Raw genomic sequence first — 18737 nt, 5'->3', positions numbered from 1 at the left:
TGGAGCAGCGTGGGAAGGAGCCGGGGTGGTGGAGCAGCGTGGGAAGGAGCCGGGGTGGTGGAGCAGCGTGGGAAGGAGCCCGGGTGGTGGAGCGTGGGAAGGAGCCGGGGTGGTGGAGCAGCGTGGGAAGGAGCCGGGGTGGTGGAGCAGCGTGGGAAGGAGCCGGGGTGGTGGAGCGTTGGATAGGGCATGGAGGCTGCTGCCACCAGCTGCTCGGAATGCATCTTTTCAGGTTAAGAACGTGTTCTTCTTTGAACACATTTAGGAGTCCATGTTTTAGAAATAAAAGCAATCATATAAGCATGTATATACACAGATGTGTATCTGTGTATTTCAGTATTGTTGGAGAGACCAGCATAAATAAATAAAACTCCGATTTCCATGTCCGTAACAGGGAAGTGGTTCCATGCATCGGCCTGGGGGCACAAGCTCCCAAGCTCCGGCCTCCCAGCTCCCTGCAGCTGGGCAGGAGGACACAAGAGGGCGCCACAGCCCCAGGCGGCCGCTGCTGGGTGGATCCCATTGGCCAGTGGCACCCACGGGCTGGGCTGGGCTGGGCTGGGCCGGGTGGGCCTGGGGTATCATGGCCACTGGCTTTGCAGCCTGGTCCTGGGGTGTGCCCCCCTGCCCTGCATGTGCTTTTGCCGATCCGTCACTGTGAGGTCACACCCCGAGTACATTCGATGGAGTGGGAGCCTTGAGGCTGCAGCTGAAGAAAGGGCTGCAGAGCTAAACCCTGTGGCTGGGTAAAGCCTGGGGCGTCACCTGCTTTGTAAAAAGCACTTCTCTTCATGTCGCTCTGAAACCAGCCATGACTCGAGCCCATATTTTGGGCTTCAGATCAATTGCATGTTTGACACTCAACAGATAAACCCTGGCGCAAAGCCCATTGCACGCCACCAAAGCGGCAGCCTGTTGTAGACTTCGCCTGTGTGTTCATGTTTATATTTGCTTCTTTGCTTGCTCACTCGAGATCTGGATGTTCGAAAAAGTCTTCCTTCTCTATATTTTAGAGTGGGAGTAAAGTGCGGATGGGTGGGCTTCCCTCCAAATACATACTTTTAATGTCTTTTAAAATAAAATTAAATGTCTGATTTTAAAAGAAAAAAACACCCACTGAATTTAGCATTTATTTATTTATTTATTTTTGAGACAGGCTGGAGTGCAGTGGCGCAATCTTGGCTTACTGCAACCTCTGCCTCCCAGGTTCAAGCGATTTTCCTGCCTCAACCTCCTGAGTAGCTAGGACTACAGGCGTGCACCACCACATGTGGCTAATTTTTTGTGTTTTTAGTAGAGGCGGGGTTTCACCATGTTGGCCAGGCTGGTTTTGAACTCCTGACCTCAAGCAGTCCGCCCACCCCAGCCTCCCAAAGTGCTGGCATTACAGGCGTGAGCCACTGTGCCCGGCCAGGATTTAGCATTTGTTCTTTTCTTTCTGTTGGAAGAATCTTTGGGAGAATCCTGATCACCTGAAAGTGTCCCAGCTCTCAGTCAGCCAAGAGTTTCCTCTGCTGTGTCTGCAGCCTGTGCCTTGCTTTATGGTGGGGTGGGAGGGATAGGGAAAGGTTGGTGGGTGGTCCCTGGTCCTCCCTGCCTCCCATCTTTCCACCCTTTCTGGTTGCCAAACACTTTTTCAGTGTCAGGCATGTACTAGGGTTAAGCTAATGGCCAGACAAGGGCCCAGGCCTGGAAATTCATTTAGAGGAGAGAACGGCAGAAGAGTTCCAGACATCATCTCGGTAAATGCTAAACGGATCCTGCAAGTCTCCACATTGCAGTAGCCCCTGGTTGGAAGTTCTTCTCTCCCACCCTGTTGCCAGGGTTCCCTCCTACCTGTTTTTGTCATCCTACGGTTTCTGACAGTCCCAGGGAACACAACAGACACACACGTGCACACTGCACACTGCAGGCACCCACACAGGCCCAAAGCTCCCTGAGGTCCGGAGGGGTCAGCATGGCTCTCAGGTGTGTCCACTGGAGGCAGCAGCGAGCAGCATTGGTCACACCGCCCTTGGGGTCCTGACCTCCTCCTGCCTAGGGTGCACATCACAGCGAGTGTCGGGTCCCCCCAGGCCTCCCAGGCTCTGGCACTGAAGCTGGAGAAACAGATCTGGGGCCCCTGTGGAGAGGGGCCATCTCAGGACGCCTGTAGGAAGCCAGCCACTGCAGCAAACCTGGCGTGGGGGGCAAAAGGGCATGGAGGGCAGCCTTCTGAGCAACCCCAGGTTCCCCTCACTCTGCATCTTTGCCTCCTACCCCAGCCTTTGCTGTCAGGGAGGCCCCAAAAAGATGTCCAAACCAAGATCCCAGCAGGGCACGAGAGCTAGCCAAGACCTGGGGGGATGACCGCGTTACACAGAGACCATTACCCGGGGCGACCTCGGACCCACCTCTTCATGACGAGGAGCGAGTCTAACACACCTGGCAGGTTAGCTTTGTGGGAAAACAGCATTTACTGGGATTCCAGAAATGATCTCATTGCGTTTTCCTAGGTGGCATCAAAGATTTCCTCTGCCACAGATCTGATAGATAACGGGAAAGTGCTACTGAATCCACTTAGAAAAATGAAACCAAGCAAAAAGAAATCGCCACGAGCAAGTCAAGAAATGAGGTTGGTAACTGTGACAGGGGCTCAGTCCTTCCAGGGCTCAGCCAGCCACCCACGGGCAGCTGCTGTTGTTTATTTCATGAGCATGTACTGAGGAGCCCTGAACCTCCAGGCTGTGGTGGGCTCCAGGCTGTGGTGGGCTCCAGGGAGAGCCAGGTAAGCTTGGAAGATGGGGTCCTTGCCCTCAGGGAACTGCCGTCGCCCAGCCATGGTTCCTGTAGGTCACCAGGATACAGAGTGCTGCCGAGCCCTCTGTAGTGGGTGCTGCTGTGGGCACTAAGGGGAAACGCAATCCAAGACCCACCCGCTGCAGTCCCTGCCATGCCCTCCCCACCGCACCCCCTCTGCCTCCCTCGGTCTTCTCATGCTGAGTTCTGATCTCACTCCTTCCCACCCCAGCTTCCTTAGACCTGACCCTCAGGGCCGCTCAGCCCTTCCCCTCATGGGGTGTTGGGTGAGGCGGCGAGGCCAGGCGTTGACCCAGGTGAAGGGGACCCAGGCAAGGTAGCCACCATGCGGTGGAGGAAACAGCCAGAATCGAGCAGCTGTGTTGGGAAGCACTTGAGACATTTTGATTTTGAGTCCCTGGCCAGGGGGTGGCCAGGCTGCTGGGCAGGTTGTCGTCCCCGGGAGAGGCAGGCAACCACAGCCCCATCAGGCATCGTTGGTGGGCCACATAGGGGCCTGGAGTTCAGGAGAGCGGGGAGGGATATTTGGGAAGCCTGATGCTCACCTGGAACCAATGTGAGGGGAAGGGTAGGGGCTCAGAGACTTGCGCTTGGCAGCGGGGAATAGGGATGGATGGAGCAAATGGGGCTGAGGAGCACTGAGTGGCTCGACAAGTTCACGGGGCAGGACACAGTCCGCAGCGACTGCTGGACAGAGCAGAGTCAGGGCACAAGGTAAGGACAGAAGCTGGAGGCTGGTCCCTGGGTGGGTCCCTGTCTGGGCCTTGAGGGGAGGGGAGGGGCTTCGCTGAGAGGGTGACAGCAGCGGCCCAGGGTTCCCAGGGGCTCACCCCTCTCATCTCACAGCAGGTCGGGAGTCCGGGGTTCACCCCTCTCACCTCACAGCAGCATTCCTTTCATTTTCCGCAGTCACAGCTTCTATAGCTAGGTTAGTGGCTGCATCTTGGGGATGAGCACTGGGCTCCCTAGTTGTCTGCACCTCCTCTGAGCCGTGCATGAGGACCAAGCTGACACGGAACCTCAGTGTGGACACGCCTTCTTGTCCAGGCATTTCATGCTGACTCTTCAGTTGGGCCCCTGCCTCACACATCCCAGGCGTGCTGGGAAGCCGAGGGTGGCCTCAGGGAGACCACTGGAGACCCTGGGGCATGAGCACTGCTCTCCGGTGTCCCCATACTTTCCTGGCCGCTCTCTTCTGTCCTGCACCAGGCTCGCTGTGGCTCTCACTGAAGGCGCCTCAGTGGACTCAGAGGCCAGAGCAGAAGAGACCGTGGGGCCTGAGCTTGGAAGGGGAGGCCCCGGGCCTGGCCCCTGGCCCTGCTGCTGCTCAGCCTCCATCTGCCAGGGGGCTCCCTACTCAGTTTACCATACCCTGGACCCCGGCTGTGGTGTAACAAGCCTGGAGGAAGGGCGAGGTGGGATGAGATGTGGGTGACAGAGGGCATGTTCTGTTCCTGCAGAATTTGTTCCTCTTGGAGACTGAGAGTATTTGGGGAAAATCTGCACGGCCAACTAGGTTGGATTAACTCCCCAGCCTTGTGAAAATGGCTTAGACTAAAACCATTTCGTCTCAAACATTTGAATGTTCTCTTACATCCTCCAAGGAGTGTACCTGCCATCTTTGGCCTTTAAAAAGCCCACAGCAGACCACAGTGGCCCGCTAACCCCCCATCACCCTGGGGCCCAGTGAGAGCTGGAGTCTGACACACTGACACAGAGCGTGCCCTGACCTGGGGGCTCTGTTCTGTAGGACTCCAGAGGGCGTCATGCTGTCTTTTCCATAGTTATTCTGAAAAGCAAGCAAAACCAGCACAAACCCTGCTGCTGGGAGAGAGAGGGTCTTCGAGGAGGCCCAGTGAGAGTGTGTGCCATTGTATTCACAGCGGTACGTGCACCCGCACCCACACCCACACCACACCCACACTTGCATCTACCTCCATGCCCACACTTACATCCATGCCCACACCCTGGGGCCCCACACACATGCAGACTGGAGTGGACCTCGCCACCCCACAGCTCACCTGCAGCAGATCCCTGGCTCTTTCTACCACCCTGAGTCATTGTCTTTAAAATTAAAGGAACCCCAAGCCCCTGAGCCCCAATAGTAACAGAGAAAACATGTTTAAAATCATAACTGAATACACTTTTCTGTTCATCTATTTAAGGATTTAGGAAAACCGTGTATTCCATGTGGGAACAAAAACCTGCTTTTCCCTTCATGTGGCGCAGTGTGCAGTATCCTAAATGTGTCATATCTTAAATCAATGTGAGGTTTTTAAATAAGAATAGTGTGTGTTCTGGCAGCTTCTGAACTACTGAAGAAGGGATGGGAGAGGCAGCCCAGGCCCCAGGCGTGAGTCTGGAGGAGAGTGGGTGCCAGGGAGGCCCAGGGTAGCTCCACAGTAACTGGCCCTGCTGTGCGGGAGCCTCAGGACCGCTGTTTGGTCTGGGAAGAAAGGAACACGCTTTCTCCCTGGTTATGGTGGGAGTTGCTAGGATGAAAGTAAATGTGTCAAGTCATTTCCCTCATTGCCCTTTGTTTCTCAGTACCCTCCAGGAGGGAGATTTAGAAAAGAAGATAAAACAGCACATCCACCAAATGCATGAGCGAAGATTCCAAGGCCCAGCCCCGCCGGAGGAGATGAGGAAGGCTGCCGAGGATCTGGAAATTGTAAGGATTTCTTGGTTCTGTTTAAAAATTGTGGGGTTTTTGTTTTCTTTTGTTTTGGTTTTTATTTTTTTGAGATGGAGTCTTGTTCTGTCACCCAGGCTAGAGTGCGGTGGCACAATCTCAGCTCACTGCAGCCTCCGCCTCCCAGGTTCAAGAGATTCTCCTGCCTCAGCCTCCTGAGTAGCTGGGATTACGAGTGTATGTACACCACCACACCAGGCTAATTTTTGTATTTTTAATAGAGATGGGGCTTTGCTATGGTGGCCAGCCTTGTCTCGTACTCCTGGCCTCAAGTGATCCACCTGCCTTGGCCTCCCAAAGTGCTGGGCCACTGCGCTCAGCCTAAAACATTGTTTTGTTAAAAATGAAGGGAACTCATTGTGCCTCTTCAGAGCGTGCGCTCTCTAAAACCATGGGACTGTGTGGAATGTGTCTTATCAGGGTATGAAAATTCCCAGAATTACAGTTGGTCACGTGAGAAGGAAAACATTTCAGCTGAGGGGCTGAGCCCTCAAATGTGCCAGGCCACATGGCAGACGGACCTTGGCATCTCAGCACTGGGCATCTGATGACAGGGGTGGCGGCCTGCTGACAGGGACCAGGAACCCGTCCTCTGCACATGTCTGTGGGGTCCTTGCTGGAGGCTTTGCACCCAGCTGAACCAGGCTCTGGGCCCAGGGCTGGGCCATGAGGGGTGCCACTGCAGAGAGGGGCCTGGCTGAGGCCACCTGGACCATGGCTGACACGCTCAGTGTCTATGTCGGGAGGCCAATATTCATGGGGATCCAAGGCCTCCTGACCGGCAGCCTGCTGACCAGAACTGCTCACAGAAGTGTCTCCTGTACGTTTAGAATGTTAACATCCTCTCAGCCACTGTCAATGGTGTTTATTGACTCAGCATACGCTGAGGCCCACTTCCTGGTACCTGGAGTGTCCTGGGCCATGGAAGACACACAGGAATGAAGGAAAGTGCTTTGCTGCCCGAATTGCTGCATGGCCAGCCCAGCCAGCTATAGAAGGATACAGCTGCCCTCCCTGGCAGTGAACCTGGATACCCGTGTCCCCACCCTTCTTACAGCCATAAGAACACTGGCCTGTCTTCTCGGGCTACCCAAGGCCCCTGGCTGGTGGCGTCTTTCAGGTCAGTGTACCATGCCCGAACACAGGTCAGGCTGGTGCGGGCTGCATCCGGGCTGCCCCCAGAGCAAGCAGCACTGTCACGGGGGAGGAAGCAGCCGTGGCCTTCCTGTCCCCACACCCCATCTGCAGGCTCCATTCCCACCATTTCCACTGTTTCCCTCTCTCCTAGAGCCAGAGATGGGAGAAACGAGGTGTGAGGGCAGGATGTGGAGCCACTTCGTGGAGACCCCACCCAGCCTGACCCGGACCCCTCTTCTGAGACTCTCTTCCTCTCAGCCCAGGGAGTTCGTTTCTGCCTTTAGATAAACTCTTATTCTCTCTGAATCTGTCGTTTATGAGTATGACCTTGTCCTTGGACACCCAAACCTTGCCTCTTAGGGCTTCAGAACATCTGTGTCTCAACCCATCACTTCACGTTATGGACACAAAAGTCGATTTGGTATTATGAACAACTCTAGCCACAGATTTGTTACATTTAGTGAAATAGATGAATCCCTTGAAAGACAACGTCTGCCAAAACTTACAGAAGAAATAAACAATTTGAATATGCTTGTATCATTTACAGGAATTTAATCAATAATTAATCACCTTCCAAAACAGAAATCACAGGCCCAGATGGGTTCACTGGTGAATTCTATCAGACATTTAAGGTTTAAGGAAGAAACTATACCAATTCTGTATAATCTCTTCCAGAAGACAGAAACAGAGAGAAAACATTTTAACTCATTCTCTGAGGCCAGCATTACTCTAATACCAAAACCATACAAAGATATTACAAGAAAGGAAAACTGTAGACCAGTATCACTCATGAACATAGATGCAAAAATTATCAACATTCAGAAATCAAATCCAGCAATATATAAAAGCAATCACACACCCTAGTCCAACATTCAAAAATCAGTTAATGCAATTCATCACATCAGTAAGCTAAACAAGAAAAATCAGGTGGTTTTATCAATAGATGCAGAAAAAGCATCTGACAAAATATAACACCTATCATGATGAAAACTCTCAGCAAACTAGGATAAGCTGGGAACTTCCTCAACTTATTAAAGAACATCCAGAAAAGACCCACAGCTAACATTATTCTTAATGGCGAGAAACTAGAAGCTTTTCCACTAAGATCAGGAGCAAGGCAAATGTATTCCCTCTCACTACTGCTTTTCAGCCTCATGCTGGAATTCTTAGCTAGTTCAAGAAGACAAGGGCTGGTGCGGTGGCTCAAGCCTGTAATCCCAGCACTTTGGGAGGCCAAGACAGGCGGATGACGCGGTCAGGAGATCGAGACCACCCTGGCTAACACGGTAAAACCCCCGTCTCTACTAAAAAATACAAAAAACTAGCCGGGCAAGGTGGCGGGCGCCTGTAGTCCCAGCTACTCAAGAGGCTGAGGCAGGAGAATGGCGTAAACCCGGGAAGCAGAGCTTGCAGTGAGCTGAGATCCGGCCACTGCACTCCAGCCTGGGCGACAGAGTGAGACTCCATCTCAAAAAAAAAAAAAGACAAGAGAAGGAAATAAAAGGTATACAGACTGGGAAACAAGAAATAAAACTGTCTTTGTTCTCAGATGACATGATTATGTATGGAGGAAATCCCAAAGAATTGACAAAAATTTCCTGGAACTAATAAGTGATTATAGAAAAGGTTACAGGATACAAGGTTAATATACATAAGTCAGTCACCTTCCTATGAACCAGCAATTAACAAGTGGAATTTAAGATTAAAAATGTAACATTTAAATTAGCAGCAAAAAAAGGTACTAAGTAAAAAAATCTAACAAAATGTATACAAAATCTATATGAGGAAAAGTACAAAACATTAATGAAATAAATAACCAAATAAATGGACAGATAGTCCATGTTCATGGACAGGAAGACTCAGTATTGTTGGTAGTCAGTTCTTTCCAACTTTAGGTTTCATATGCATTCCCAATCATCATCTCAGCAAATTGTTTTGTGGATATTGACAAACTGTTTCTAAAGCATAGATGGAGAGGATGAGACGTAGAATATCCAACACAGTACTGATGGAAAAGCAAGTCAGAGGACTGACACCCTCCAACTTGAAGACTCTAGAGCTACAATAGCAGTGTGATATTGTCCAAAGAATAGACAAATAGAATAGAGAGCCCCAAAATAGACCCACACAAATATAGTTAACTGATTTGACAGAGGAACAAAAGCAACTCAGTGGAGAAAGCATAGTCTTCAACAGATGGTACTGGAACAACTGCCAAAAACAAAAAAGAATCTAGACATAGACCTCACACCCTTCACAAAAATTAATTCAAAATGGATCATAGACCTAAACGTAAAATGTGTTACTGTACAACTTTTACAAGATAACATAGGAGAAAACCTAAGTGACCTTGGGTATGGTGATGATGTTTAAATACAACACCAAAGCAAGATCCGTGACAGAAATAATTGATACGCCGGGTTTCATTAAAATCAAAAACTTCTGTTCTATGTAAGAGACTGCCAAGAGGATAAGACAGGCCACAGACTGGGAGACAATATTTGGAAAAGATACACCCGATAGAGGACTGTTATCTAAAATATACCGAGAACTCTGAAAAACTCAACAAAAAGGAGCAAACAAGCCAATTAAAAAATGGGCCAAGAATCTGCAGAGACACCTCATCAAAGAAGATGCATGGATGGCAGATCAGCATGTGGAAAGAAGCTTCACGTTGTGTGTCATCAGAAACGCGAGTTAAGACAAGGAGATTCGCCACACAAAAAATCCAAAACACTCACCACCAAATGCTGGTGAGGATGTGGAGCAACGGGAATGCTCATTAATTGCTGGGAATATAAAATGGTACATCCACTTTGGAAGACAGTTTGACAGTTTCTTACAAAATAAATCACACTCTCATCTTACAATCCAGTAATCACACTCCTTGGTGTTTACCCCAAAGGAAATGAAAACTTACGTCTACACCAAAACCTGCACATAGAAATAGCAGCTTTTTTCATAATTGCCAAAACTTGGAGGCACCCAAGATGTCCTTCCGCAGGTGACTGGATAAACTGGAACATGCAGACAGCGGAACATTGCTTAGCACCGGAGGGAAACGAGCCATCAGCAATGAGAAGACACAGGGCAGCCGACACGCCAGCATGAAAAGGCCGTACACAGATGGAGATGGTGAAGGGATCGTGGTGACCGGGTGGGGGTAGTAGGATACTGAGGGGTGAATCAGCAGAACACAAAGGGTTTTAGGGCAGTAAAACTACTCTCCGTGATGCTGTATTGTTGGGTCCACGTGGTGATGCGTCTGTCTAAGCCCCACGGACTGTGCCACCCCACACGTGAGCCTGCGTGTCGACTCTGGACTCTGGGTGGTGGAAACTATGTCCATGTGCGTGCATCAGGTGTACCACTCCGGTGTGGGATGAAGGCTGCTCTAAAAAAATCAAGTCCTGGTTTTTTAAAGTCTGCTTGGAAATCTGAAACCTGAGAGCTGGCTCTTGTGTCCCCCACGGTTCTCCTGTGCTCCCCTGCCCTGGTTACACGCAGAGGAGGGGGGCCGTGAGGCAAAAGAGAATGAGCCAGAAGGACACTGTGGCAGTTGATCTCAAATGCCTACCCCAGGCCACGCCTGTCTCTTCATTGACTTTCATGCCACCTTAGGAGGAAGGCACTGCCACCCATTTCACAGGTCAGAAAATAAGACTCACAGAAGTGCCGTAACTGGCCCCACGGTGACACTGTGAATGGTGGAGCCTTCCATCCAACCTGGGTATGTCTGAATGCAAAGCCAAGGTCCAAATGCTGCACTGTCTTCTTGGGGACATGAATTGCCACAAATTCACGTTGTGCTTTAATACTTGTCTCGTGTTTTTCTGTGATTAAAAAAAATTCACATGAAGTTCTTGATGAAGGGTTCAGGTCACCAGCACCGGCTTCTGTCATGTGCCAACTCCAAGTTACTGCCAAGATGCAGGGAGGGATGTGCTGTGTCACCCTGCCCAGGAGACAGGGACATGAACACCCGCTAACTTTCCATGACAGGCTCCTGCAGCGCTTGAGCCCTGGGGATGCCCATGGGGCGGTTCCCTTCGTTTCAGTCCTGGCTGGGAGAGCCAGAGGAAGGGGTTTTAAAACTCCCAAGAATGAGTTGGGAAGCAGCTGATCCTAGCCCTGGAGGTGAACTGTGTTGAGACAGGTGGTGTTGGCTGTCCATAAGCTCCAGCCATCCTTCTCCTCTGTCCCACTGCCTCTCACAGAGGACCAGGTGGGTGGGCAGGGCAAGGGAGAAGGGACCCTCTGAGACAGTCCAGAACAGTGTGGCAGGCGTCTGTGCCACCTGATGGCCTCATTTTTAGGAAACAATCTTAATTATAGTTTTTTCTGAAATTTGCCTTCTGAGCACCTGGATCTCCTGTAGGCTCAGTCCATTTCAAATGACCCTCCCTTTTTCTGCTGTCTACACAGGCCCACTAGCAAAAAAGAAAGTGCTGTGTTCTTTAGACTCAGTAGGGAACCTATTTGTATAATCCTGGCGAGAGGATCACGCTGGCCCTCCCTGCAGGTGAAGCCTCGGGCTTTGCCGGAAGAGTGTGACTTTCCTTAGAGCTGGGGCCCCCAGGCAGGGCCTGAGCAAACCCTGCAGCAGCATTAGAGACCAGTCCTGGCTCCGTGGTGTGCAGCCCGCCAGCCTGTATGGAGGCGGGCACGCACGTGCCTGAGACAGTTGGCATGTTCCAGGCAGACAACCATCTAAGTTCACACTACGCCTCTAGAAGCAGAGAGTCTCGTTCTGCCGGCTTCTTCCCCGGCCCCTCGTGTTTCCTTCAAGGCCCCTGCGCAGTGCCGTGCATGGCGTAGCGCTAGTGAGGAGTCCTCGGTGACATGGCGTGCGTCGGGAGCACCCCCCACCACCCCGTGCGCCCTGGAGCCTGGCCTGTGGGAGAAGGGGATGCCAAATGGGGGAAGTAGGCGGGGCTGGAGTCCAGCCCATGAGCCAGGAGCTTGCGTTTGATTAGAGGGCCAGGATGGACGGGTCAGGGGAGAGAGAGAAGAAAGCCCAGAGGGATGAAAAAGAGATGCTGAAAACCAGCCAACAGACGTGGCCCTTGCAGGTCACCACGGCCCGTTCTGCACATAGACTTGTCTCCACTCTGCCCAGAAGCCACCAGAATGACAGGAGAGGGAGCAAAAACGACCTTCGCTCCTCAGGACGAGAAAACGGAGAGGAGCCTGCCCTCTTGTCAGGAGGCTCCCCCTTCCCCATGGTCTTTCCTGTAATAATAGAGCCTCACGTCTCAGCTGGGCACAGGCTGCCCCACAAATGGCCACGTTTCTCTACCTCCCTTGCAGCCAGACGTGGGCCTGTAGCTCCATTCCGGCCGGCAGGATGTGAGCAGATGAGCGTGGACTTCCTGAGCTTTGTCCTCTCCCTTCCTGGCTGGAATACAAACATGATGGCCAGAGCAGGGGCAGCCACCTCAGCCCTCAGGTGGAGGTCATGGGCCAGGGCTGCAGAGCCAGTGTGCAGTAGCCTGTCCCCGGTGCGGGTGCAGGTGGAGGCCGTGGGCCAGGGCTGCAGAGCCAGTGTGCAGTAGTCTGTCCCCGGTGCGGGTGCTGTCCTCTCAGACACACTGCTCCACCTGGTCTCAGTTGCTGTCGTCTGGGGGCTGGCAGGCGAGCCGTGTCCTCACACACGGAGGCCCGGGCGATTTTGCACGAAGGAAGCCCCCTAGTGGCGCAACGTGAAGGGCCTGCCGAACAAAATGCCAGCAAAGACGCAAGGTGATGCAGCCCCAGAGCACAGGAAGACAAAACCAACCACAGAGGGATTGGAAGCGGAGGCCGGGGCGCGGGGGCGCAGGCCTGCAGTCCCAGCACTTTAGCAGGCTGAGGTGGGTGGATCACCTGAGGTCAGGAGTTCGAGACCAGCCTGGCCAACATGGTAAAACCCCGTCTCTACTAAAGATACAAACAATTAGTTGGGCACGTTGGCGCCACCTGTAATCCCAGCTACTCGGGAGGCAAAGGCAGGAGAATGACTTGAACCTGGGAGGCAGAGGTTGCAGTGAGCTGAGATGGCACCATTGCACTCCAGCCTGGGCAACAAGAGCGAAACTCTGTTTCCAAAAAAAAAAAGAAAAATGAAGTGGAGTCTGTACAGGTCACAATAGGGCCCTGGGCCTGCTTCCCTACTCCGCCCAGCCCACTGACTCCTCCAGCCTACCCAGCAGGAGACAGGGCTGCCTCTAGAGAAGCTGACCAACCAGGCACCGTGGTGGTGACAGCGGCCACGTATGACCTAAAGAGCTCTGCAGAAGATCAGGTGCACAACCGACCAGGAGGGCCAGCCAGCTCCGTGGTGCTGTCTGAGATATCAACCAACCAAGACAGAAGCCACCTGGGTGTCCCCCAGACAGCCCCGGCCTGCACTGAGCAGCCAGCAGCTCTCCACCAACACCCCAATCTCAGCCTTGCTCCAGGGCCTCAGTCATGAGTGGTTGCTCAACTACTGAGGGAAGCCCCAAGGTGAGGGAGAGGCCAAAGCTAGCTGGCTGGGAGTGAGCTTCAGACGGATGCAGACATTAGGGGACACTTAAACATGACAAGCCAGAATTAAAATCCCCCCACGGGAACAGACAAGGCTGCTGCCATGAAACCCAGCGGCTGTTTTAGAAAGTGAACACTCAGATCACCCAGAACTCCCAAAGCAAAGTTTAAAATGTGGCAAAAATTTTTGAAAATTAAATTAGTAGATGCATAAATTCCCCAGGAAGGGGAGATGGGAAACAGAGATGAGACAAGAGGAAAGGAAGTTAGAGGACGACCCAGGCAGAGCAAAGCATCCGGCAGGTTCCAGCAGGAGAGACGAGAGCAGACGGAGGGAGAGGGCGCAGGAGGTCTTCTCGAAGGAACCAGTGTACTTCCTGCCAGAAGGGCCCACACGTGCCGGCACCATGGCTCAGCATCCCGAACCAGAGCAGGACGGACCCCCCGAGATTCCAGGGAGGGCGGGGAGAGAGGCCCACACAGAACCAGGCACTGGGAGGGAGCTGGTCTCGGTGATGGCACTGCCCTCAGCAGGCACTGGGATTCGGTCCTACGGGTGCAAGGTCAGGGGCCAGCACACAGTAAGACGTTTTCAGACATGCAAGGACTCAAAATGCTGCTTCCCATCTAGAGAGCTTCTCCAGAAGCCACTGTAGAGCTTGTTCTATCAGAACAAGGGAGTGGATGCTGAGAGAGGAAGGTGAGAGTTCCGGAGGAAAGGGAGCTGACCAGAAGCCCCCGGCCACCCGCTGCTGTGAGAGGAGCCTGTCGGGGGTCTCCCCAGGGAGACCAGGCCAGTCTGAGGACTTGGCCAGTGGAGGAGGATGTTGAGAGAGGTTTTACAGTTTGAGAGGATATAATGACCGATATAGAAAACAAAGTAAACATTTTTAAAGGAGGCAGTTATGAATCCTACAGGGAATACAGGTTTCTATGGGAAGTGAAAAACGTTATCAATGACTATTTACTGGGTCAGTGACAAGTAATATTGACCAAGTCACAGAGCCAGAAGCCATGAGTGCTGCTCTAGGCCACAATTGTGATATGGAGGGGGAGGCTGCAGGGGTCTCTGGGGACCTGCTGTGATTATGGCTGTATGGGGGGGAAGCTGCAGGGGTCTCCGGAGACCTGCTGTCATTATGGCTGTATGGGGTGGGGGGAAGCTGCAGGGGTCTCCGGAGACCTGCTGTCATTATGGCTGTATGGGGTGGGGGGAAGCTGCAGGGGTCTCCGGGGACCTGCTGATGGCTGTATGGGGTGGGGGGAAGCTGCAGGGGTCTCCGGAGACCTGCTGTCATTATGGCTGTATGGGGTGGGGGGAAGCTGCAGGGGTCTCCGGGGACCTGCTGTGATTATGGCTGTATGGGGTGGGGGGAAGCTGCAGGGGTCTCTGGGGACCTGCTGTGATTATGGCTGTATGGGGGGTGGGGTGCAGTGCTCTCCAGGGACCTGTTGTGATTTGTCTGTATTGGGGGGGAGGCTGCAGGGGTCTCCCAGGACCTGCACTGGAGATCGTATCCAACCTGTGCCCCCAGTGAGGCAAGCTGGGGAGGGAGAGGAAAGCCAGGTAGCCCAGGGCTCCTGTGCTTGGAGTGGGGAGGTTGGGATTCTGCAGAGGGCTGGAGGGGCAGGAACAAGAAGAGCCTCTCCTCAGTTTCTCCACCTGAGGCCCCCCTGCAGTGCCTTTCTCAGCCTCACCTTATTCTGCCCAGGGGATTGGCCATGGACCATGGGGTTTGGAACAGAAAGCCTGCCTCTGGTTTCAGGCTCGGCAAGTTCCTTCTGTAGGAACCCCTGATCCATGGCTTCTGTGTCTGTGGGGCGGAGGTGGCAATTGTGGCCCCAACTGCTTCCCAGGGCAGTTATGGCTTTCAGGTGTGGTCATGGCTGTGGTGATGCTTTCCAACACACTGCCCAGGGTGTGGCACCAGCCTTCCCTTTGCCCACAGGATGATGCCGAGTCTCTGTTCATCCACTGACCTGCGTCTGCACAGGACACCTGGGTGGGGCTGTGGGGACACCAGGATGAGTGGCCACGTGTGTGCCTGCAGAGGGTGGTGTCCTCATGAGGTGGAAGGCCTGGGAGCTGGCTGGAAGCAGGCTGCCGGGCCTCATTGCAGGGGAGACCATGCCATGATGTGGCTTGCAGGGGCCCCAGGGGAGCGGGGCTGGCTCTGCTCACTCCCACACGGCCTGGGCCCCACGTGGAATCTGAGCCAGAGACATATGGACGCCCTAAGTCCTGCCAGCTTCTAACGTCTCCCCCTCCTTGTCTCCCACAAGGCCAAAGAGCTGCAGGATGAAGTACTGAAGCTAAAATTGGGATTAGCCTTGAACAAAGACCGTCGATGGGCGGCCCTCGCTGGAAACCTGTCACTTGGCCCGCCAGCGGCACAGCCACAAAATACATTTTTTAACACAAAATATGAAGAATCAGGAAATGTTCGCAGATACAAGTGACACCAGGTGGCTGGACTAACAGAGACGTCTTCAGACAGGAGCCGCGCATTCTTCTTTCCCAGGCGTCGCCTCCTGTGTGGTGGCCGGAAGAGCGCCAGGTTCAGTGTTACCCTTAGGGCTGATTTCTCGGCAGCCTGTTCTCCTTAGACAAGTCCGTGTTCCTCTCCTGAGGCTGTGGAAGATTTCAGCCGTATTAACAGAAAGGACACTGTGAGCACGTGGTCTCGCTTTCACTTCTTTCCGCAGGTTCCTGCCAAGCCACGTGACAGAATGCTCATGCTCAGGCACCTGCCTCTCTCCTGCCCTGGAGCCCTTGTTACAACAGTACTCACAGCTTTCATTCACTTAGGTATTTGAGTGTGAGATAGGAGACCAGGTCATCTGATTCCCGCCAAGCCACAGGTCCCTGCAGCACCACCTTTGGCTAGGAGGGAGGGGTGAGAGCCAAAAGGGGCTTCAGGGGGAGTGGTTACCCTGCTCCCTGCCCAGCTATGGGGTCCTCCTTTCCCCTGGGGGCCCTCCTTTCCCCTGCTCCCTGCCCAGCTATGGGGCCCTCCTTTCCTCTGCCCCCTGCCCGGCTACAGGGCCCTCCTTTCAGCCTTGACCCCTTCCTGGTTGCTGCCACTCAGCCTGCACGTGGGACAGCGGACTCCACCCCAGGGACACGGCAGGGTCCACAGACCTCCGCGTCGTAGATAGCCTTATTTCACCCTCTGTCTGCGCAGGCTGTGTAGATTCTGTGTGACTTAGTCTCTTGTGATGAGTGTTTGATTGGATCTGTTTTTGTTTTTTTTTTTGAGACGGAGTCTCACTCTGTCTCCCAGGCTGGAGTGCAGTGGCCCGATCTTGGCTCACTACAACCTCCACCTCCTGGGTTCAAGCGATTCTCCTGCCTCAGCCTCCTGAGTAGCTGGGACTACAGGCCTCAGCTAATTTTTGTATTTTTTAGTAGAGACGGGGTTTCACTATATTGGCCAGGCTGGTCTTGAACTCCTGACCTTGTGATCCGCCCGCCTCGGCCTCCCAAAGTGCTGGGATTACAGGCGTGAGCCACCGCGCCCGGCCAATTGGATCTTGAAAACATCTTTGGTTTGATTTCTTTAACAGAGGTGAGACCATTCAGACTTTGTTTCTTTTTCTGTTAATTTTGGTAAATACGGTTTTCAGTGAGTTTCCTCATTTCATCCAAGTTGTGCGATGTATTAGCATAAAGTTCCTCTTATTTTCAGTATCTCGAGGATCCGTAATAAGGTCCTCTCTTTTATTCTTGACCTGGTGTTCTTCATCATTCTTGCTATGGATTTATCAATGTTGTTCCTCTTTTCCAAAAGCCCTGGGTTTTGGCTTCACTGGATTTGCTGCTTGTTTTCTGTCTCATGGGTCTCTGCGCCCTGCACTTCCTACTTTCCGAGCTAAACGCTCAGAAAGTGGGAACTGGTGCTTAGAGAGAAATGCATCACCACCCAACCCACGTCTTAGAGAAGAAGAAGGGTGTGAAACTGATCATCTAAGCTTTCCATTCAAGAAGCTAGAAGAGGTGTCAGTGACCTGTTGCAGCCCAGCAGCTGGAGCAGCAGACCTTTGCCATTTCTCATTTCTCAGGCCTGAGGGCAGGAGTCGGGGCAGCTTAGCCGGCGTTGCTGGTCAGGGTCTCTTGTGAGGCTGGAGTCAGCCATGGGTTGAGCTGCTCTCCTTTGAAGGTTTAACTGGGCTTGGGGCTCAGCTTCCGAGCTGCTCACCTGGTTGTCGATCAGAGAGCGTGTCCGCTATGATCCCAGTCCTTTGAAACAGCATTTCCTCTTACTCCGTGTTCTCGGGGAATGCGTGATCTCGGATGCCATCCTTCTCATCTCCGGCATTTCCTCTTACTCCATGTTCTCAGGGAATGCGTGATCTCGGATGCCATCCTTCTCATCTCCGGCATTTCCTCTTACTCCGTGTTCTCGGGGAATGCGTGGTCTCGGATACCATCCTTCTCATCTCCGGCATTTCCTGTCACCTCCGTGTTCTCAGGGAATGCGTGGTCTCGGATGCCATCCTTCTCATCTCCGGCATTTCCTCTTACTCCGTGTTCTCAGGGAATGCGTGGTCTCGGATGCCATCCTTCTCATCTCCGGCATTTCCTGTCACCTCTGTGTTCTTGGGGAGTGCGTGGTCTCGGATGCCATCCTTCTCATCTCCAGCATTTCCTGTCACCTCCATGTTCTTGGGGAATGCGTGGTCTCAGAACCCATCCTGCTCCTCTCCAGCGTTTCCTGTCACCTCCGTGTTCTCATTCTCGTCTCTGCCGTAATTCCACATCTGCTCGCGGATGCCGTCCACCTTTTCCAGTAGATCCTTTTACATCATCATTATAATGATTTTTTAAAATAAGTGTTTTCTTTCAATCGTTTTAAATTTCAGATGTTGTGTTTTTCAGGTCTAAAGTGTCCGGTAATTTTTTGTGAATGCCGATTCTCTGTTGAAATTCTCCATCTTTTCATTCCCTTTATATCTCTTTTCTTCTTTTTTCTATAACATATTACATTTGTCTCATAAGTTTTTAGTGAGTACAAAGCATCGTATAAGTTGACCCTTGAATAAGAGTTTGAATTATAAGGGTCCACTTGTAAGTGGATTTTTAAAAATAAATATATTGGAAAAATTTTTGGAAATTTGCAACAATTTGAAAAAATTTGCAGATGAACCACATAGCCTAGAAATATCTAAAAGAAAAAGAAAAAGTTAGGTATGTCACGAATGCATAAAATATACAGACCATACATGGACCATTCACAGTAGAGAGAAATGTCGCCATAAAGATGCAGCATTGGCCGGGGGCAGTGGCTCACGCCTGTAATCCCAACACTTTGGGAGGCTGAGGCAGGCAGATTACTAAAAATACAAAATTAGTTGGGCGTGGTGACACATGCCTGTAATTCCAGCTACTGGGGAGGCTGAGGCAGGAGAATCGCTTGAACCGGGGAGGCAGAGGTTGCGGTGAGCCGAGATCACGCCACTACACTCCAGCCTGGGCAACAAGAGCAAAACTCTGTCTCAAAAAAAAAAAAATACAGCATTAAATTATAACTGCATTAAATTAACTGCAGTCCACAGCGTGCTGCTGGAATAATTACAAAGCCACCTCCTGTTGCTATTGCAG

General features: G+C 52.3%; 1 protein-coding gene across 4 annotated transcripts in view; it reads left to right on the top strand.

Moving 5' to 3' along the window:
- LRRC27 (leucine rich repeat containing 27) overlaps positions 1–15809 on the top strand; it is a 57217-nt gene extending 41408 nt beyond the window's left edge. For 2 of the 4 annotated variants that reach the window (XM_011980832.1, XM_011980834.1), the window contains 3 exons: positions 2496–2614; positions 5347–5470; positions 15419–15809. In XM_011980832.1, the coding sequence (XP_011836222.1) occupies positions 2496–2614; positions 5347–5470; positions 15419–15595 (420 nt within the window). In that variant the 3' untranslated portion in view covers positions 15596–15809. Of the gene's footprint in view, positions 1–2495; positions 2615–5346; positions 5471–6548; positions 6612–6779; positions 6937–15418 lie in introns of those variants that run through there. The other 2 variants (XM_011980833.1, XM_011980835.1) reach the window with 2 other exon arrangements.
- Positions 15810–18737: the final 2928 nt, after the last annotated feature.

This window comes from Mandrillus leucophaeus, unplaced genomic scaffold (genome assembly GCF_000951045.1).
Source record: "Mandrillus leucophaeus isolate KB7577 unplaced genomic scaffold, Mleu.le_1.0 Scaffold219, whole genome shotgun sequence".
NCBI classification, from domain to species: Eukaryota; Metazoa; Chordata; class Mammalia; order Primates; family Cercopithecidae; genus Mandrillus; species Mandrillus leucophaeus.
This window is presented reverse-complemented; position numbering and strand designations above follow the sequence as displayed.